The sequence below is a fragment of the Rhincodon typus genome, chromosome 33 (genome assembly GCF_021869965.1).
Source record: "Rhincodon typus isolate 14 chromosome 33, sRhiTyp1.1, whole genome shotgun sequence".
Classification (NCBI taxonomy): Eukaryota; Metazoa; Chordata; class Chondrichthyes; order Orectolobiformes; family Rhincodontidae; genus Rhincodon; species Rhincodon typus.
In genome coordinates this window covers 609,660-632,391 of record NC_063364.1, presented here as the reverse complement: position 1 = coordinate 632,391, position 22,732 = coordinate 609,660, and the positions used below count along the sequence as shown (strand labels likewise).

The 22,732-nt window shown below is 43.4% G+C and overlaps 1 protein-coding gene across 3 annotated transcripts in view; it reads left to right on the top strand.

Annotated features, from left to right (window-relative positions):
- The window catches only part of ankdd1a (ankyrin repeat and death domain containing 1A), a 187,113-nt gene that overhangs the window by 22,567 nt on the left and 141,814 nt on the right, over nucleotides 1–22,732 (top strand). For all 3 annotated transcript variants that reach the window (XM_048615945.1, XM_048615944.1, XM_048615943.1), the window contains exons 3-4: nucleotides 11,316–11,414; nucleotides 22,250–22,348. In XM_048615945.1, coding sequence (XP_048471902.1) covers nucleotides 11,316–11,414; nucleotides 22,250–22,348 — 198 coding nt within the window. The remainder of the gene's footprint in view (nucleotides 1–11,315; nucleotides 11,415–22,249; nucleotides 22,349–22,732) is intronic.

Genomic DNA, 22,732 nt, shown 5'->3' with positions numbered 1-22,732 from the left:
GGAAAACACACCGACGCTTCATCGGAGGCTGCACTGATGATGTTACCCAGCATGGTAACGGAACATCTGCGGAACAACAGACCAGCTCGGCGAGCCAACCAACCTCAAGGCAGATGAGCTTAGAGCCTGGATTTGTACATGGGACTACAATGTTGTAGCCATTACAGAAACTTGGTTGAAAGAAGTGACTGGCAGATCAACGTTTAGATGTATAAGGCATGATAGAGAAGGATGTAAAAGGGGGAGTTAGATTACTGATTAAGTAAAATGTCACATCTGCACGAAGAGAAGACATCCAGCAAAAGCCATATGGATAGCACTCAGGAATAAGAAAGGTGTAATAATTCTGATGGCATTATACTATAGGCCTCCCAATACTCAACAGGAGATAGCAGAACAGATTTGAAAGCAAGTCATGGAAAGATGTCAAAATAACAGGGTTATTTAACTTTAACTTTTGTAGCATGAACTGGGGATCCCTTAGTTCCAGGAGTTTAGGTGGGGCAGAATTTGTTAGGTGCATCCAAGAGAGTTTCTTGAAACAGCATGTATATAGTTCAACTGGGGAAGGTGCTGTACTAAATCTTGTAATGAGGAATGAGCCTAGCCAGTGATCAAAGTATCAAGAGAATATTTGGAACATGATTCAATAAGCTTCAAGGTAGTTTTTAATAAAGATATGACTGATCCAGGTGTGAAAGTGCTAAGTTAGGGGAAGGCTAACTATAACAGTCTTAGGCAGGAACTGGAGAAATTAGATTGGGGTGGCTGTTTGAGGGTAAATCCACATCTGACATGGGAGTCTTTTAAAGACCAATTGATGAGAGTTCAGGATTGGCATGTTCCCGTGAGGATGAAAGATAAGAATGGCAAGTCAAAAAGAAAAAAGGGAGCATATGTAATGTTTGGGAAACTGAAATCAGACAAAGCCAGATATACTTGAGGGGAATAAAGTAGGCAAGAAAGAATTCAAATCAGGAATTAGAAAGGCTAAAAGGGGTCGTGAAATGTTCTTGGCAAGTAGGATTAAGGAAAACCCCAAGGCCTTTTATTTGTATATTAGGAACAAGAGGGTAGCTAGGGAAAGGTTTGGTGCACTCAAGGACAAAGGAGGGAACTTATGCATGGAGCCAGAGGAAGTGGGTGAAGTCCTTTATGAGTACTTTTCATTGGTATTCACCAAAGAGAAGGACATGATGATAGTACGATAATGGAGGAGTATGTTGATATTATAGGGCAAATCGATATTAAGAAGGAGAAGGTGTTGGGTGTTTTGAAAAACATTAGAGTAGATAAGTCCCCAGTACTGCTGAGATCTATCCCAGGATACTGAAAGAGTTGAGGGAGGAGATTGCTGGGGCTTTGACAGGGATCTTTGTATTCTCTTTAGCCATTGTCGAAGTCTTAGGAGACTGGAGAATGGCCAATATTGTTCCTTTGTTTAAGAAGAGCAACAGGGATAATCCAGGAAATTATAGGTTGGTGAGTTTACATCAGTGATGGGAAAATTATTGGAGAAGATTCTTAGGGACAGGATTTACTTACTTTTGGAAAAGAATGGATTCGTTAGGGATAGCCAGCATGGCTTTGAGTCGGAGAGTCTTGTCTCACAAATTTAGTTGAGTTTTTCAAAGAAGTAATGAAGATGATTGAGTGTAGGGCAGTGGATGTTGTCTACATGTCAAATGCTTTAATAAAGTGCAAGGTTTGTCTTGGTAGGCTGGCCCGGTAGATTAGGTTGCATGGGATCCGTAAGTGAGTTGGTAAATTGCATACAAAATTGGCTTGGTCAAAGAAGGCAGAGGGTAGTTGTAGAGGGTTTTTTTTTCCTGACTGGAGGCTGTGACAAGTGCTGTTGCAGAAGGATCAGTGCTGGGACCTCTGTTGTTTGTAATTTATATAAATATTTTGGATGAAAATGTAGCTGGTCTGATTAGTAAATTTGCCTACAAAATGAAAGTTGGTGAGCAAGCTTGTCAAAGGATAAAGCAGGATATACATCAGTTGGATGAAATGGCAGATGGAATTTAATCTGCACAAGCGTGAGGAGACCATACAGAAAATGGCAAGACTCTTAGGAGCATGGATATATAGAACGATCTTGTAAAGAAAATCCATAGATCGATGAAAGTGGCAACACATATTGATGAGGTGATTAAGAAAGTGTACAGCATGCTTGCCTTTAACATTTGGAACATTGAATATAAACGTTGGCAAGTCATGTTGCAGATGTACAAAACTTCAGTTAGACTACGTTTGGAGTATTGTGTGCTGTTCTGGTTGCCACACTATATGAAAGATATGGAGGCTTTCCAGAGGGTGCAAAAGAAGTCTACCAGGATATTGCCTGGATTGGAATGTATTAGTTGTAAGGAGAGGTTGGACAAGCATGGATTGTTTATGCTAGACCTGTGGAAGCTGAGGAATGACCTGATGGAAGTGTGGAAAATTATGGGAAACATGGATGGGGTGGATAGTCAGAGGCGTTTTCTCAAGGTGGAAATGACAAATATTAGGGTACATAGGTTTAAAGTGATAGGAAGAAAGTTTTTAAAGGAGATGTGCGAGGCGCTTTTTTTATGCAGAGAGTGGTAGGTACCTGGACTACGCTGCCAGGGGAACTGCTGGAAGCAGATGCAAAGCAATGTTTAAGAGACATTTAGATACACGCATGAACAATGCATGAACAGGGATTAGGGTGATATGTACCATTTGTAGGCAGATGGGACTAATTTAGAATAGCATCATGGTCGGCATAGACAAAGTGCCTGTTCCTGCGCTGTATTGTTCTATGCTGCTGAGCCATGTTTGGTGGTGGACATTGAAATCCCCAACTCATGGTACATTCTATGTCCTTCCCATTCTCAGTGCTTCTTCCAAGTGTTGTTAAATTTGAGAAGCACTAAGTCATCAGCTGAAGGAGGATAGTATGAGGTTATCAGCAGGAGGTTTCCTGCCCATGTCTGACTTGATGTCATGAGACTTCATGGTTTCCTGAGTCAATGTTGAGGGCTCTCAGGAAAACTCCCTGAAACTGTATCCTCTATGCCGCCACCTCTGCTGAGCCCGTTCTGCCAATGAGAGATATTGACCATGATATACACCTATCCAGGGATGGTGATGATGGCATTTGGGACATTGTCTGTAAGGTATAATTCCATGAGTATGACTGTGTTCGGCTGTTGCTTGACTTCACTGTAAGACAGCTCTCTCAATTTTGGCTTGAGCCTCCAGATGTTCATAAGGAGAGCTTTGCAAGGTTCATAGATCTGAGTTTTCCACGATCATTCCTGGTACTTTTTTAAATTCAGTTTTGGGATATGGGCATTGCTGGCTAGCCAGCAATTATTGCCCATCCCTAGTTGCCCTTGAGAAGGTAGTGGTGAGCTGTCTTCTTGAACCACTGCAGTTCACCTGCTGTGGTTTGACCCACAATGCCATTAGGGTGGTAATTCCAGGACTTTGATGTAGCAACAGTGAAGGAACGGCAATATATTTCCAAGTCAGGATAGTGAGTGGCTTGGAGGGGTACTTGAAGGTGGTGGTGGTCCTATATGTCTGCTGCACTTGTCTTTCTAGATGGAAATGGTCATGGGTTTGGAAGGTGCTGTCTGAGGATCTTTGGTGAATTTCTGCAGTGCTTCTTGTAGATAGTACACACTGCTGCTACTGAGCATCGTTGGTGGAGGGACTGGATGCTTGTGGATGTAGTGCCAATCGAGGGGTCTGCTTTGTCCGGGATGGTGTCAAGCTTGTTGAGTGTTGTTGGGGCTGCACTCATCCAGGCAAGTGGGGAGTATTCCGTCACACTCTCAACTTATGCCTTGGATAGGCTTTGAGGAGTCAGGAGGTGAGTTACCCGCTGCAGTATTCCTAGCCTCTGACCTGCTCTTGTAGCCACTCTGTTAATGTGGTGAGTCCAGTTAAGTTTCTGGTCAATGATAACCCCCAGGATATTGATCGTGGGGATTCAGTGATGGTAACACCATTGAATGTCAAAGGGTGATGGTTAGATTGTCTCTTATTGGTGGTGGTCATAGCCTGGCATTTGTGTGGCATGAATGTTACTTGTGACTTGTCAGCCCAAGCCTGGATATTGTCCAGATCTTGTTGCATGTGAACATGGACTGCTTCAGTATCTGAGGAGTTGCGAATGGTGCTGAACATTGTGTAATCATCGGTGAACATCCCCACTTCTGACCTTATGATGGAGGGAATGTCATTGATGCAGCAGCTGAAGATGGTTGACCCAAGGGCATTATCCTGAGGAACACCTGCAAAGGTGTCCTGGAGCTGAGATGACTGATATCCAACAACCACAACCATCTTTCTATCCGTCAGGTATGACACCAACCACCGGAGACCCTGATATCCATTGATTCCAGTTTTGCTAGGGCTCCTTGATGCCACATTTGGTTGAATGCAGCCTTGATGTCAAGGATTGTCACTCTCACCTCACCTCTGGAATCCAGCTCTTTTGTCTATGTTTGGACCAAGGCTACAAGAAGGAGCTGAGTGGCCCTGGTGGAACCCAAACTGGGCATCACTCAGCAGGTTATTGTTGAGCAGGTGCCGCTTGATAGCACTGTTGATGACACCTTCCATTATTTTACCGTTGATCGAGAGTAGACTGGGGCGGTAATCAGTTGGGTTGGATTTTTCCTGCTTTGTATGTACAGGACATATTTGGGCAATTTTCCACATTGTCGGATAGATACCAGTGTTATAACTGTACTGCAACAGCTTGGCTCGGGGTGCGGCACATTCTTGAGCACAAGTCTTCAGCACTATTGCTGGAATGTTTTCAGGGCCTGTAGCCTTTGCAGTATCCATTGTCTCCGACCATTTCTGGATATCACGTGGAGTGAATCAAATTGGTTGAAGACTGGAACCTGTAATGCTGTAGACCACTTGTGGAGTCTGTGGTGGGTCATCCACGTGGCAATTCTGGCTGAAGATTGCTGCGAAAGCTTCAACCTTATCTTTTGCACTGATGTGCTGGGCTCTTCCATCATTGAGGATGGCGATATTTGTGGAGCCTCCACCTCCAGTGAGTTGTTTAATTGTCCACCACCATTCACAACTGGATGTGGCAGGACTGCAAAGTTTAGATCTGATCCATTGTTTGTGGGATTGCTTAGCTGTATCTATCACTTGCTGTTTATGCTGTTTGGTGTGCAAGTAGTCCTGTTTGGTGGCTTCACCAGGTTGATACCACATCTTCAGGTATGCCTGGTGCTGCTCCTGTCATGCCCTTCTTCACTTTCCATTGAACCAGGGTTGATTTCCTGGCTTGATTGTAATGTTTGGGGGATATGCCAAGTCATGAGGTTATAGATTGTGCTGGAGTACAATTCTGCTGCTGTTGATGGACCACAGTGCCTCATGGATGCCTAGTCTTGAGTTGCCAGATCTGTTCGAAGTCTGTCCCTATTTGCATGGTGATAGTGCCACAGGACATGATAGAGGGAATTCATAGTGTGAAGATGGTACTTCATCTCCACAAGGACTGTGCAGTGGTCACTGTTACCGATACTGTCATAGGCAGATGCATCTCCAGCTGGCAGACTGGTAAGGATGAGGTCAAGTGTGTTTTTCCCTCTTGTTGGTTCCCTCATCACCTGCCGCAGACCCAGTCTAGGAGCTCTGGCCAGGACCCAGCCGGCTCGATCAGCAGTGCTGCTGCTGAACCGCTGTTGGTGGTGAACATTGAAATCCCCACCCAGAGTACATTTAGTACCCTTGCCATCCTCAGTGCTCCCTCTGAGTGTTGTTCAACACGGAGGAGTACTGACTCATCAGCTGAAGGAGGATGGTACGTGGTAATCAGCAGGAGATTTCCTTGTCCATGTTTAAGCTGAAGCCATGAGACTTCATAGGTCTGGAGTCAATGTTGAGGACTCCCAGAGCAACTCCCTTCTTTCTATATATCACCATGTCACCAGCTCTGTTGGGTCTGTCACACCAGTGAGACAGGACATATCCAGGAATGGTGATGGTGGTGTCTGGGACATTGTCTGTAAGGTATAATTCCATGAGTATGACTATGTCAGGCTGTTGTTTGACTAGTCTCTGAGACAGCTGTCCCAAGTTTGGCACTAGCCTCCAGATGTAAGTGAGGAGGATTTTGAAGGGTTGACAGGGCTGTTTCCGCCATTGTCTTTTCCGGTGCCTAGGTCACTGCCAGGTGATCCGTCCAGCTTCATTTCTTTGAGACTTTGTAGTGATTGGTACAATGAATGGCTTGCTGGGCTATTTTAGAGGACAGTTGAGAGTCAACCACATTGTTGTGGGTCTGGAGTTTCAAATAGGCCAGACCAGGTGAGGATGACAGATTTCCTTCCCTGCAGGACCCTGAATGGGTTTTTCCAATAACAATCAGTAAATTCTTAATCCCAGATTTATTTGATGTTATTTTTAATTGAATTCAAATTCCACGATCTACCGTGGCAGAATTCGAACCCAGGTCCCCTGACGTTAGTTGATGGCAGATGGTCTAATTCCATCGTTGAGACCTTGTAGCGCTTGATTCAGGTGAGTGGCTTGCTAGGCTATTTCAGAGGGCAGTTAAGAGTAAACCACATTATTGTGGGTCTAGAATCACATTTAGGCCAAACCAGGTGAGGTTGGCAGATTTCCGTAGTGAATGAGATGTGTTTGTCCACAGTCAACAGTGGTTTCATGGTCATCATTAGACTCTTAATTCCAGATGTTTATTCAATTCAAATTCCACCATCTGCCATAGCTGAAATCCAACTTGGATTCCCAGAACATAACCTGAGTTTATGATTAGTAGTCTAATGATAACAACACTTTGCCATCGTCTCCCCAAATTTTTTGAGCTAGGATTTATAGGTACTACATGTATTTTTATTTTCTAAATATAAGGTGGATAAAGGAAGTTTGGACACTGCTGTTTTACAAAGAATTAACTAGTTTTTCTTTGAAAACTTGAAGGAAAATGTAGAATTGTGGTGGTGCACGAATTCATGCAACTTTTGGAGAACTGGATTTGATACTTTTGTGAGACACAGTGGCACCTGGTATCTTTGAGTTATAAAACTGTATAGCAACAGGTTTCGTAGTTAAGTTCCGGCTTGTCACAAAACTGAGAGAAGGAAGCAGTTGCTGTCAAGCCTCTGGTAAGCTTGCCAGCTATGAGAGATGTCTGTCTTTTCTGCTGTGAGTGGAGGAAAACTAGCATTAAAAGACTCTGAAAAGAAGAACTTCTAACTCAACCAAAAACCTAGGTCCATCTGACTGGCTACCCTAATTGAGATTGCTGCTGTGTGATGTCAGTGTGATATTATCACCAAAAACCAAAAGAACTGTTGAGAAAGTCACCTTACTCCATTGGTAATTTGAACTTTTGATCCACAGAATTTCTTCCTTTTTGTCCAAGTTTCCCATCCACGATAATTCTGTGTGACCATCCACCCTGAATGTCCATTCATTGGTCCATTAATGTGTGTGCGTAGTCTGTTGGGATTTAAAGAGGGTATGGTTAGGGTTGCACATTAGTTATTAATGATCCATTTTTGATACTTTTAAAGGATACGTCTGTTTATAACAAGTTTATTTTCTTGTTTTTTAATGAAAACTGGTGTGAGTTTCTCCTATCTTAGATTCTGGCCAAGGTCAGGCAAATCAACCATATTGCTAATTAATTTGGTTATTGCAGTGGATTATGGGGCTGGATTTCCTGTCTTCTTCTTTTGGGAAGATTCTGATTACTGATGTCAATAAATCTAAAATAAGTAGCTGTTTCTGCTACAGTACATTTGTAGATATATTCTACTCTGAGATAACGTTCCTGGTTTGAAAGTTCCTTGGGATAAGACATTTCACTGCAGGAAGAATGGTAAAGCTGACTAAATCTGTTTAATGATCTGAAATTTTCCTTAGATGAGGGTTTAAACTAGCAATAGTTTTGGGTGGATTTATCTTGTCAGCAGGAAAAGAGAATAGAACCATTAACACTTTAAACATTTAAAAAAGAACAGAATGTGAATGGGACAACAGAAAGAGAACAAACTTGCCAGAGGGACAAATGTGATTGTGCATTGTTCCTGTGTGGCCACCTGCGCAACTTGTGTGCTTGTATGTTTAGTGCCCATGTTGCTGGAGCAGGTGCTTTCAGGTGAGGAACATTGTATTAGAATGTCACAAAGCTGGTCACTGCAACGAAGTCTGGAGATTGGCAGTGAAAGGCCAGAGTGCGCAGGTGCAGATGCAGAGGTACCATTGTGAAGCTTTCATTTTCTCTTCATATGCCACCATATTCACTAAGGTGTGTAAAAGTAACAATAGGGTCATTATATTAGGAGATTTCAACTACTCCCATATTAATTGGGATAATCATAATATAAAGAATTTAGAGGGGGCAGATTTCGAGAAATATATACTGGAGAATTTCTTGTATAGACATGTAGATAGTCCTACAAGGGACAGTGTAGTGCTGGACCTAATTCTGTGAATGTTGCTAACAGGTGTTCGAGGTGACAATGGAGGAGCATTTTAGTGACAGTGACCATAACACTGTACTTTATAAGTTTCTAATGGAAAAGGAGAAAGGTGGTCTGCAAAGTAACAAAGATCTGTCAGAGTGATGTCATGCCTAACAAATCCAGTAGAATTTTTCAGGGAGGTAATCAAATATTTGGATGAGGATAGAGCAGTTGATGTGATTTATAAATGTGGTCTTTGACAAAGTCCCTCATGGGAAACTAAGAAAGACGGTAAAAGCTCATGGAATCCAAGATAACTTGGCAAATTGGATCCAAAATTGTTTTAGTGGCAGGAGAGAGGGGTAGTGTTAGAAGCTTGTTTACGTGACTGGAGCCCAGTATGCAGTGTCATACTACAGGAGTCACTGCTGGTTTCCTTGTTTGTGATAGTCATAAATTACATAGTTGAGAATGTGGAGGGGATGATAATTAAGTTTGTAGATGGCGCAAAGATTGACCAAGTTGTTGACAGTGAGAAGGGAGGTGTTAGGTTAGAGGAGGATTTAAACTGATTGGTCAAAGTTCTTTTATACATAGCAGCTTCTTTTATACATAGCTCTTTTATAAAAGAGCTTAAATATAATAAAACATCCTAAGCTGCATAATAAATGCTTCATGAAACTAATTATGATACTGAGCCATAAGAACTGGAGTATGTTCAACTGTCAAAGCTGAGCTACAAAGTAAATAAAATTCAACATGTTAAAGTTTTCGAGAAGATTTGTATCCTGGGTTGTCAATGAGGATGGATACCCGAAAAACACAATCTGCCATTACCTCTGAGACAGACTACAACAGGAAGACACAACACGACTAGAATGACTTATCACCCTACCATACATCAAGGACATTTCAGAGGTGACCACAAGACTACTCAGACCCCTAGGTATCAGGGTAGCCCACAAACCGACAACCACCGTACGACCGCTACTGACGAACGTAAAGGATCCCATCCCCAAAACCAGCAAAACAGGGGTAATATGACAAAATACCATGCAAGGACTGTGAGAAACATAGGCCAAACCGGAAGAAAATTGACTATTTGAATACATGAACACCAACTAGCCACCAAGAGACACAACCAATTTTTACTTGTCTCACTACACACAGACAATGAGGGACACAAATTCGACTATGACAACACATCGATAATGGCACAAGCCAAACAGAAACGTGCCAGGGAATTCTTGGAGGTATTCCTGGTATTCCAATTGGAACTCTATCAACAAACACATTGAATTAGACCCTGTGTACAAACCACTGGGAAACAAAACTGGAAGTAATACCAACCATCCCAGCAAAAGGCATATAAATAACAAGTGGGGCAGAACATCAACGCTTCACCAGAGGCACACTGACAGTGTTACCTAGCAGGGTGACGAAATGTTTGCAACCAAACCCACCGGCTCGGCGAGCAAGTCTACAACCTCAGCACGTTAGATTGGAGCCTGGAGTTTCATCCACAAACAGAGTTTGGAAGTTGGATCCAAAAATTTCCCCATTCTTGACACGTGTTTTGTCAAGTTACCCCCATATGTTTTTGCAATTTCATTAGACCACCCTGAAATTTAAAGAAAAATAAAAATTAAGTTATTGTGTTGACTAGCAGAAAAGGCACGACATGTTGAATGACCTGCTCGTGTTCCTGTTTTTGTCTTCATCCTCTCTGATTTTGGGATGAGGTGAAATTTCTTCACTTAAAAAATTGTGAATTTTTGGAATCCTCTACCTCAGAGTTGTGGATGTACCATTGTTGAATACATTATTTGATATACACCTATAGTCAAGGTAGACTGATGCTTGATCTGTCCGGGAAGCAATCTACACGGAGTTGTGAAAATGGAATTCAAATCCAAGTACAACTGTGGTCATCTTGAATGGTGGAACAGTCTTGATAGACCATATAGTGTCCCCCTCCTCTTTTTATTTATGTCTTGACAATGTCTTGGATTGGGGTCTTGGGTCTTTATATGCTTTCAGGACTGGGGACTTTGTCCCTTACACTGCCGTAGATGTCTGAGTGTTGCCCCTGGACTGGGGACAGCTGTAATTCATGTAAATCAAAACCTGTCATGCATATGAGGTTTAACGTTTTTGAGAAGATTTATAGCTCGGGTTGTGAATGAGGCTGTAGACATGCTCACCAAGCCGGTGTGTTTGGTTGCAGACGTTTCGTTACCCTGTTAGGTAATATCGTCAGTGTGCCTCCAGTGAAACGTTAGTGTACTGTCCCACTTGTTATTTATATGCCTCGGTTTGCTGGGGTGGTTGGCATCACTTCCGGTTCTGTTTTTCAGTGGTTTGTATATTGGGTCCAGTTCAGTGTGTTTGTTGATAGAGTTATGGTTGGAATGCCACGCAGAAGTGATGCCAATGTTTCACTGGAGGCGCACTGACAATGTTGGGTGAAGAAACGTCTGCAAATCAAACACGCCAGCCTGTTGAGCAAGTCTACAACCTCATGCATATGAGGTGGTTGAAATTAATTGTAACTCTTTGTAAATTGGATCTTCAGGCTTTTGATTTAGGAGCCAGGGTGAGTGAATTAGGAGCAGGGGCTTGGATTAGTGTGGAGTTTTGATAGAGTTGTTAGGTGCAAGAAACTGAGTTGGTTTGTCTGCTGAGGGAAAGTGGCCTATAAGTATGGACTTGGGCATGCTAGTTTTGGGAAAGAAGATTAGGGGGCAGTGCCAAGGTGGGAAGATGGAAGTGAAGTTGAGTGTGCCGTAGTGAATACGCCAGTTTCTAATCTTGTTGATTTTTGTTCAACAAAGGATGTATTGTTATCATCTTTATGTTGTTTTTCAGATAGACCAAACAGCTCTACACTGGGCAGTTGGGGCTGGACATGAAGAGGCTGTGAAATTTCTTCTCGACCACAATGCTTCAGTGGATGATCAAGACAGTGTAGGTCATATTGACTCTTCACTTATGGCAATTCTGCAATTGCTCACTAAATCAGTACAGCCAGAGCAAGTGTACACCCACTGACACTGTAACAAACACAGAAAATGCAGGAGAAACTCAGCATGCAGCAGCATTTGTGGAGAGAGAAACAGAGTCAATGTTTCTTGACCAAAATGACCCTTCTTCAGATTGGCTTCAAAACATTGGCTTTTTTCCTCTCCACAGATGCTGCTAGACCTGCTGAGTTGCTCCAACATTTTCTATGTTTGTTCCAGCATTGCAAAATTTTGCTTTTACTTGCTAACCCTGTAACTGGGTCAGATGGATGAAACCTTAGGCTGACTGGGTCAGGCTGTCAATGAAGCCTAGTAATTGGTTGCAACTAATAGAGTTTCTTGGAGATCAGTGCTGGGACCTTGACTATTTAAAATCTATAGGTTATTCACTGGCTGGAAAAATAGAAAAATATGTTATAAAGTATGAAACTTCGAAATGGTGATGTTCAGAAGAACCTGGATGTATTCATAAAAAGAGTACACAGTTAGCCTGCAGATTGACGCAACTGCGAAGCTGACAGTTATGCAGATAGCACATTTGGAAAGGTGCTCACACAGCACCCCACGGGACTGGAGAAAAGAAGGGAATGGGTGACTATCAGTCAGTCCTAAAGAAACAGGCAAGTATCACAGGAGTCCCTTGTGGTCCCACTTACAAATTGATTTTCATTTTGGAAGCTGAAGATGATGCTGGTTCCTCAAGGGAATGCAGATAGAGCCAAGCTTCTGGCACCACAAGCGATCTGAATGTACAGGAGGGGAGGAAGAAGAAAGGAGGCAGAATAGGGAAAGGGGATTCATTAGTTAGGGGAATAGACAGGCGTTTGTGTGACCACAGACGTAACTCCATGATAGCGTGTTGCCTCCCTGGGGCCAAGGTCAGGGATATTATTTAAATGGCTGTAAGACATCCCTGAAGGGGAAAGGTGACAAGGCAGAGGCAACATTGCTACCAATGATTTAGGTAGAATGAACAATAAGGTCTTGCATCAAGAATTCAGGGAGTAGACAGTCGATTAAAAAGCAGCACCTCAAAGGTTGTAATCCCTTGATTACTCCTGGTGCCATGTGCTAGCAAGAACAGAGATAGGGGAATAGGGTAGATGAATGTTGCCTCAAAAGTTGGTGCAGGAGAGAGTGTTTTAGATTTCTGGATCACTGAGACTGTTTCTGGGGAAGGTGGAACCTCTACAAGCAGGGTAGTCTGCATTGAACCAAAATGGAAGCAATATCCTTGCAGATGGGTTTATTAATGCAGTTGGGAGGAGTTTAAACTAGTTTGACAGGGGCAGGGGACACAGTGCACTTATAAATGCACAAGGCAAAGGAAGTTCAGTCATGTTGAATTTCAAGAGAGAAAGGCAAGGGTAGATGGGCTCTACTTCAATGCTCGGCATATTATAGGTAAGGGAGATGAGTCAAGGTTGAATTGACACATTGAATTGTGATATTGATGTGGTTGCGGGAGAGGCAGGACTGACAACTCAACATTCCGTGATATAGGATCTTCAGGTGAGACAGAACAGGGTGTAAAGGAAAAGGTGGTATTGCATTATTGATTAAGGAGTCAGTTACTGCAGTAAGGAGGGATGATATCTTGGAAAGGTCTGCCAATGAGGCTTTGCCATTACAGCTTAGGAGTAAAAAGAGGGTAGCATTGCTGCAAGTGTATTAAAGGCCCCAAATTATCAGCAGGCAATAGAGGAGCAGATAGATAGACAACTCACTTTGGTATGTAAGCATCATAATAGGGTAATTATATTAGGGATTTCAACTTTCCAACAGTAATTGGAATAGTCATAATATAAAGGGGTTTAGAGTGGTAATGTTGAAATTTATTAAGGAGCATGTTTTATGTCAAGATGGAGAAGGTCCAACAAGAGACAGTTCAGGACCTAATTTTGGTATATGAAGCTGGACAGGTGGTAAAGCTAACAGTGGGAGAGTACTTTAGTGATAGTGACTGCACACTCTACGATTTAAGCTTGTTATAGAGAAGGAAATAGATGTCAGCAAAATACAAATTTCAGATTGAGCGAAGGCAGATTTTATTTAAATAAGGCAAGATCTGACCAAAGCAGACTGGGAACAGCTACTTGAGGGTAAATCTACAGTAGAACAGTGGGAGGTATTCAAAAAGGAATTGGGGAGAGTGCAAGCCCAACACTTTCCCTTTAGGGTGGAAAGTAGGAACAAAACGCCAAGAGAATCCTGGATGTCTAGGAATATTCAGAATTGGTTAAAAAGGAAAAGCGAGGTGTATATCAAGTACGAAGGGAGAAAGTGTCAGGACTCTGAACAGCATTGTTGTACAGAAGAATCTTGGGGTTCAAGTACATAGCTCCCTGAAAGTGGCCACACCGGTAGATAAGGTGGTAAAGGAGGCATGTGGCGTGCTTGCCTTTTTTGGTCAGGGCAATGAGTACAAACATCAGGATGTCATGTTGCAGCTTTATAAGACTTTAGTTAGGCCACATTTAGAGCATAGCATTTAATTCTGGTCACCACATTACAGGAAGGATGTAGAAGCTTTGGAGAGGATACCAGGATACTGCCTGGATCAGAGAGTATGAGCAATAAGGAGATGCCACAAAAACTAGGGTTGTTTTCTCTGGAGCAGCAGAGGCTGAGAGGAAACTTGATAGAAGTCTATAAAATTATGAGGGGCATAGATAGTGTGACAGTCAGAATCTTGTTCCCAGAGTTGAAATGTCTAATACTAGGAGGCATGCATTTAAGGTGAGAGCAGGCAAGTTCAAAGGACATGTGAGGGGCAAGTTGTTTACACAGAATAGTAAGTGCCTTCAACCTGCTGCCAGGGGTGGTAGAGGAGGCAGATATGACAGGGGTGTTTAAGGGGCTTTTAGGTAAGCACATGAATATGCAAGGAATGGAAGGATATGGACCAGGGGCAAACAGAAAATTTAATTTAACATCATGTTCGCTACAACATCGTGGGCTGAAGAGCCCATTCGTTGCTGTACTATTCTGTGTTCTAGTGGACTATGGAATGCTCAGGAGGGGAACTCAAGAAAGCAATTAAGAGAGCATAGAGGGGCATGAAAAACTACTGGCGGACAGGATTGGAGAGAATCTAGGGGAAGGGAATAACCAGAGAAAGAGTTGGACCCATAAGGGAACAAGGGGAAAATCTGTGTGTGGAGCCAGAGGACTCTGTTAGAGTATTAAACCAGTACTTCACATCCGGCTTCACTCAGTAAATGGGGGATGTATGAACACAGTTCAGGAAAATGGGCTATGAGGTTCTTGAGCAGATTGGTAATGAGAGTGAGGAGGTGTTGGAGGTCTTGGCAGGTTTAAGAGTGGATAAATCCGTAGGTCTGGATGAGTTGTATCCCACAGGCTGCAGTGGGTGATGAGAGAGGAAATCACCAGAGTCCTGATCCAAATTTTTAATTCATTTCTAACTGCAGTGGAGGTTCCAGAGGACTAGAGAATAGTAAGGTGGTTCAATTTTTTAAGAATGGTGATTGAGATAAACCGAGGAATTATAGACCAGAGAGTCTCTCATTAGTGATAGGGAAACTATTGGAGAGAACTAATTTCCACTTGGAGTGGCAAGATTTGATCAGGGACTGTAGAAGTTAACTGAATAAAAGTTTCCACAGGTGTGTAAAGAGAAAAAGGTCAGTGAAAACTAATGTAGGTTCTGTACAATCAGAAACGGGGGAATTCATAATTGAAAACAAAGAAATGGCTGACAGACTAAATTCATACTTCACTTCTGTCTTCACAAAGGAGGACACAAACAACATCCCAGAAGTGATGGGGAACACAGGATTTATTGGGAGGGAGGAATTGACGGAAATCGATATTAGTAGAAAAATGGTGTTGGAGAAATTCATGGGATTGAAGCCTAATAAATCCCCAGAGCCTCATAATTTACATCCCAGAATACTCAAGGATGTGGCTGTGTATATAGTGGATGCATTGGTGGTCATCCTCCAAGATTCTTTGGACTCTTAAACAGTTCCTACTGATTGGCTACTAATCAGTTTCATTAATAAACCCACTGTTTAAAAACAGGTAGACAGAAAACATGGAATTATAGACCAGTGAATCTGTCATCAGTAGTGGGTAAGATGCTAGAGTCCATTATCAGAGCACTATAGTGGAGCACTTAGAAAGTAATGGCAGAATCAGACACAGTTAATATGGATTTACAAGAGGGAAATCATCCTTGACAAATCTACTGGAATTCATCAAGTTGATTGGAGACTCAGTGGTCGTGGTCTATTTGGACTTTCGGAAGGTTTTTAACAAAAGTTCCACATAAGACATTAATGTGTAAAATTAAAGCTCCTGGATTTGGGGATAGTGTATTGAGATGGGTAGAAAATTGGTAAGCAGCCCAGGAATGGCAGGCAGTGACTAGTGGGATACTGCAGGGATTTGTACTGGACCTCAACTGTTCACAATGTATGTTAATGATTTAGATTAGAGAGCTAAATCCAATGTCTCAAAATTTTCAGATGACACAAAACTGGGTGGAAGGGTGAGCTGTGAGGAGGATGCAGAGATATTGCAGTGTGATTTGGACAGACTGTCTTAAGCAGGCAAATGCATGGCTCATGCAGAATCATGTGAATAAAATGAGGTTACCCACTTTGGTAGCAAAAACTCGAAGGCAGATTATCATTTGGAAGGCTGTAAATTGAGAGAGGGTAATGTTCAATGAGACCTAAGTATTGTCATGCACCAGTTGCTCAAAGTGCACAAGTGCGGCAGGCTGTAAAGGTGAACTGTATATTGGCCTTCCTAGCCAAAGTATTTGAGGACAGGAACAAGGATGTCTTGCTGCAATTATACAGGGCATTGTGAGGCCACAAGGCTACGTGCCCTGACAACATTCTGGCAATAGTACTGAAAACTTGTGCTCCAGAACTTGCATCTCCCTGAGCCAAGCTGTTCAATATCAGTGACAACACCGGCATCTATATGTGGAAAATTGCCCAAGTATGTGCTGTACATAAAATGTAGGACAAATTAAACCCGGAAATTAACAGTCTCATCAGTCTACTCTCGACCATCAGTAAAGTGATGGAAGGTATCATCAGCAGTGCTATGAAGCAGCACCTGCTCGGCAATCACCTGCTGAGTGATGCCCAGTTTGGGTTCTGCCAGGGCCACTCAGCTCCTGACCTCATTACAGCCTTGGTCCAAAATGGACAAAAGGGCTGAATTCCAGAGGTGAGGTGAGAGTGACAACCCTTGACATCAAGGCTACATTTGACCAACTGTGGCATCAAGGAGCCCTAGCAAAACTGGAATCAATGGGAATCAATGGGCAAACTCTCTGGGGATTAGAATCATACCTGACAGATCGAAAGATTGTTGGTTGTTGGAGGTCAATCATCTCAGCTTCGGGACATCTCTGCAGGTGTTCCTCAGGGTAGTGTCCTCGGCCTAACCATCTTCAGCTGTTTCATAGAACATAGAACATAGAACAATACAGCACAGTACAGGCTCTTTGTGGGCAGGGCAGGATTACGGTATTGAGCTTGATCATCGAGCAGGCTGAAGGGTCAAAAGGCTTACTCCTGCTCCTATCTTTTGTGTGTCTATGTTTTTGTAATCAGTATGTCAAAGGAGATCATGCCTAACAAATCTGATGGAATTTTTACAGGAGGTGACCAAGTATCTATATCAGAGTAGTATAGTTTGATGAGATCCCTTTTGGGAGGCTGCTAAAGAAGGTAAAATCACATGGAATTCTCAAAGTAACCTGGCAAGTTGAATCCAACATTGGCTTAGTGGCAGGAGACAGAAGGTAGTAGTAGAAGGCTGATAACACAGTGTGGAGCTGGAGGAGCACAGCAGGCCAGGCACCATCAGAGGAGCAGGAAAGTTGACGTTTTGGGCCGGGACCCTGGTTCAGGCTGCCTGGCCTGCTGTGCTCCTCCAGCTCCACACTGTGATCTTTGACTCCAGCATTGGCAGCTCTTACCATTCTGAATAGTAGTTTGTCTGACTGGAGGCTGCCATCTAGTGGCATACTGCAGGGATCTCTGAGATAACAAGGTGCAGAGCTGGATGAACACAGCAGGCCCAGCAGCATCATAGGAGCAGGAAGGCTGACGTTTCGGGCCTAGACCCTTCATCAGAAAATTCATCAGAAATTGGGGGCGGGAGTGATTCAAGGATGGGAGTGGGATGATAAGTAAGCTTGTGGATGACACAAGGGTGGCCGTGTGGTTAATACTAAGGAGGAAAGTCTTAGTTTGCAGGAAGATGTGGTCAGATGAGCATTTCAGTGGCAGATGGAATTTAATCCTAAAGAGTGAACTTTTTTAAATTCACTAATGGGACATGGGCATTGCTGGCTAGCCAGCATTTATTGCCCATGTTGCCCTTGAGAAGATGGTGGTGAGCTGCCCTTTTGAACTTCTGCAGACTGCATGCTGTAGGTAGCCCCATGATCCCTTTAGGGAGTGAATTCCAGGATTTTTGACCCAGTGACAGTGAAGGAATAATGATATATTTCCAATTCCCGTAGTTTCCAGAAATGTGCAGGCTAGGTGAATTAGCCATGGGAAATGCAGGTGTATGGTAGGTGGGGGGGTGTGTCTGGGCGGGATGCTGTTCAGAGGGTCGGTGTGGACTTGCTGGGCCGAATAATCTGCTTCCGCACTGTAGGGATTCTATGATTCTACTGTGGCTGCATGCTATGCTCATGAGAAGTCAGGATGTTGAGTGGCTCGAGATCTTGGGAGGGGATCTTGCAGCTGGTGGGTGTTCCCAACTATCTGCTGCCCTTGTCCTTCTCGGTGGAAGTGGTCATGAGTTTGGAAGGTGTTATCTAAGGATCTTTGGCAAATTTCTGCATTGGACCTTGTAGATAGTACATACATCTGCTACTGAGTGTCAGTTCTTTGGCATGTGGTGCCAATTAAGCAGGCTGCTTTGTCCTGGATGGTGTCAAGCTTCTTGAGTTTTGTTGGAGCTTCATCCAGGCAAGTTGGGAGCATTCCATTACACTCCTGAATTGTGCCTTGTAGATGGTGGAAGGTTTTGGGAAGTCAGGAGGAGAGTACTACCATAGTATTACTAGTCTGTGACCTGCTGTTACAGCCATTGTATTTATTTGGCGAGTCCAGTGGAGTAACCCCAGGATGTTGTTACTGGGTGACTTATTGAATGTCAAGGGTCAGTGGTTAGATTGTCTTTACTGGACATGGTCATTGCCTGGCATTTGTATGGGAAGCACAGTCGCACTGTGGCATAGTGGTTAACACAGCTGCCTCAGAGCACCAGGGACCCTGGTTCAAATTCAGCCTTGGGTGACTGATTCGAACAGCGGGAGTGGTGACAGCGCGAGCCGGGGGCAGCCGGGAAGGTAACACTTTCCTTATAAAAACTTACCTCGTGAGTCAGCGGCCTTCTTGATTTGAGCGGCGGGAGTGGTGAGAGCACGAGCCGGGAAGTGAACTATTATACTCGGGCATTGTCTAAACCTGAAAAACTACACGTGTCATGTCTCCCACCCATCCTCCTCCTCTAACCAAAAAAAAAGACTGTGTGGAGGGTCGGGAGGTAAGGTAAGTTTTTTTTTATTCTTTTGGCAATCTAGAATAGAGGGAATTTTTTTCCTTTTTTTTGGCAGGAAGCTGTCGTAGGGAGGAAAGTATCAACAAATTTAATTAACTCATTATAATAAATTCTATAAATTAAAGTAATTAACTATGTAGAAATGGCTGGACAGATGATGTGTTGTAGCTGTATGATGTGGGAGCTGGCTGATCCCATTGCGAACTGCAGTGACCACATCTGCAGCAAGTGCTGGTTGCTCGAGGAATTTCGGCTCAGAGTTGATGAGCTGCAATTGGAGCTTCAAACATTGTGGCACATCTGGAAGGGGGAGAAGTACCTGGACGATTTGTTTCAGGAGGCAGTCACAGCTGGTAGATTAAGTAATTGAAATTTGGTCAGTGGCCAGGGACAGCAGGGTGTGACTGTAAGTGAGGCAGGTAGAGGGATCCTGTAGTCAGGAACAGAGGAGCCTCAGTTCTTGACCTTGTCCAACAGGTACGAGGTACTTGCTCCCTGCGTGGATGAGGAAAAGGGCTGTAGGGAGGATGAGCCAACTGACCACTGCACCGTGGTACAGGAGACCATTCCAGAGAGGGGTGCAAAAAGACAGGTGGTAGTTGTAGGGGATTCTATAATCAGGGGGATAGATAGTATCCTTTGTAAGCAGGATCGAGAGTCTCGCATGGTGTGTTGCCTGCCCAGTGCCAGGGTAAGAGATATCTCTGACCGGCTTGAAAGGATATTGGAGTGGGAGGGGGAGGATCCAGTTGTTGTGGTCCATGCCGGAACAAACAACATAGGTAAGACTAGGAAAGAGGACCTGTTCAGAGATTATCAGGAGCTAGGAACCAAATTAAAGAACAGGTCCTCAAGGGTTATAATCTCTGGATTACTGCCCGAGCGACATGCTAATTGCCATAGGACATCAGAATAAGGGAAGTAAACACGTGGCTAACAGAGTGGTGTGGGACAGAGGGGTTCCTTTTCATGGGGCACTGGCATCAGTATTGGAACAGGAGGGATCTGTACTATTGGGACAGTCTTCACTTGAATCGAGCTGTGACCAATGTTCGAGCGAAGAGGGTAAATAGGCTGGTCAACAGGACTTTAAACTAGAAAGTGGTGGGGGAAGGAAATGGTGAAACTTACACACCTTTTCTATCTTCTCATGTCTTGCGCCCCAGCTTCTGACTGTCTCTACATGGGTTTCCACTGGGTGCTCCGGTTTCCTCTCACAGTTGAAAGATGTGCAGGTTATGTGGATTGGCCATGCTAAATTGCTCCATAGTGTTCAGGGATGTGCAGAAAAGGTGGATTAGATATGGTAAATGCAGCGTGAAAGGTTTAAAGGTGGTTCAGTTTGGGATGCTGTTCGGAGAGTTGGTGCAGACTCGATAGGTCAAATGGTCTCTATCTGCACGGCAGGGATTCTATAATTAAAATGTTACTTGCCACTTGTCAATTCAAGCCTGGATATTGTCCAGACCTTGTTGCACTTGAGAATGGACTGTTTCAGTATCTGAAGAGTTGCAAAAGGTGCTGAACATTGTGTCATCATCAGGGCAAATCCCAAGTTTTGACATTATGATGGGGCAAGGATATTGATGAAGCATCTGAAGACCTAGGATGCTAGGATGCTATCCTGAGGAAGACCTGAAAAAATTTCCTGGAGCTGAGAAGACTGACCTCCAACAGGATATGCATGTTGGAGGAAGTAACAAAACAAGGCAATGGACACCGAATGATAGGACACTAGGAAGCTCAGAGGAACAGAGATCTTACAGTACTTGAACCAGATCTTTGTAGGTGGCAGGTATGGTGGCTCAGTGCCAGGGACCCGGGTTCGATTCCAGCCTCAGGCGACTGTCTGTTTGCACATTCTCCCCGTGTCTGCGTGGGTTTCCTCCCACATTCCAAAGATGTGCATTGTAGGTGGATTGGCTATGCTAAATTGCCCGTAGTGTTCAGGGATGTTTAGGTTAGGTGGGTTAGACTAGTGGAATGGGTCTGGGTGGGATGCTCTTCGGAGTGTGGACTTGTTGGGCCGAATGGCCTGTTTCTACACTGTAGGGATTCTGTGAAAGGATTGTATGAAAAGTAAATGTGGTAGTTAGAAAGGCAATTGAGACATTTGTATTTATCTGTTGTGGCATGGATTATAAGAGGAAGGTTATGTTGAAGCTGTACAAAACTGGAGTGTAGAGGCCAGCTTTAACTGCCTCACCACAGGAAGGATGTGATCACAGTGGAGGGGCCAGAGGAGTTTCAGCAGGATGTTGCATGGAATGAGGCAGTTTAGCTATGAGGAAAGGCTGGATAGGGTCAGGTTGTTTTCTTTAGAGCAGAGTTTGCTGAGAGGGGACCTGATTGAGAGGTACAAGATTATGAGGAACATGGACAGGATGGATAGGAAGTAGCTGTTTCCATTAGTTGAATGGTCAATAATGAGGCTGTATAATTTCAAGGCGAACAGCTGGAGGTTTAGAGGGGTTTTAGGGAAAAATATTTTCACCGGGGAGATGGTGCGAATCAAGAATGCAATGTCTAGAAGCGTAGTTAAGGCAGGTTACTTCAAAACCTATAAAACGTATGTGGATTAGCACTGGAAAAGTCATAACATTCAAGGCACAGTGCTGGAAAATGGGATTGGTGTGGATAGGTTGGTATGGACTTCATGGGTTGAAGTTCCTTTCCTGTGCTGTATTACTCAGTGACTCCATGTCGCAACTAATTAGGAAGGCAAATGGCATGGTGTGGATTAGAAGATTATTGGAATATGAAAATAAGGATGCTTTTGGCATTGTGCAGGGCTTTGATAAGAGCACTTTTGGAGTGATTCAGTACTGTTTGATGTCAATTTTGAAGACATGCACACCGTACAAAGGAGGTTTAAAAGGTTTGGTCTGGTGTGAGAGTGTTGTCAGTTTTTGAATGGCTTTGTAAATTGGGTTTATTACTTTATAGTTTAGAAGAATGAGCAGTAATCTCACTGAAGTATGCAGCTTTCTGAAAGTGCTTGTCAGAGTACATGCTGGCAGAGTGTTCTCTGGCTGGGGAATTTTGAACACGGGGGAATAGCCACAGAATAAAGAGTCTACTATTTTGCAATGAGATAAGAAATGAATTAATTCTGACCATTGTGAATCTGTAAATGCATCGATCCCAGTGTAAATGTGCCAGAGTTTTGATGATCCCATTTACTTGAGTTATGCATGTTTGCTTCTATAGTTTGGGATGAATGCTCTGCTTCTGGCCGCCTGGTTTGGTCATCTGCGGATTCTTCGAACACTGGTCAATGTTGGTGCCAAGTTGTCATGTGAAAACAAAGTAAGTAAATCTGAAAATGGAAGATCATCCTGTTCGAGTGAGAATGACTACATTGGTGGGAAGTTACCTTTTATCCTGGGGCAGAGTGGGGGGGTCGGGGGGAGGTGGGATCATACAGTGAGCTGCAATTATTTCCCAGAAAGTCAAGCTGCCCTTTGAGATGGTGTGACTTTGGCTCAGCATCATTGTTTTTGTATATCTCTGTGTACTGCTTTGTGATATATACATACGAAATATTATATAAGTTGAATTTAATTTTCCATAACCTCTACCTTTATCTCATGCTTTCCCTCATGTTTAATTCATGAGGTTGCAATTGAAAATGAGAGTAAAGATCAAGATTCCAACCTCCAGTGTCAGGATATGGGACATCTATTCTGGGCT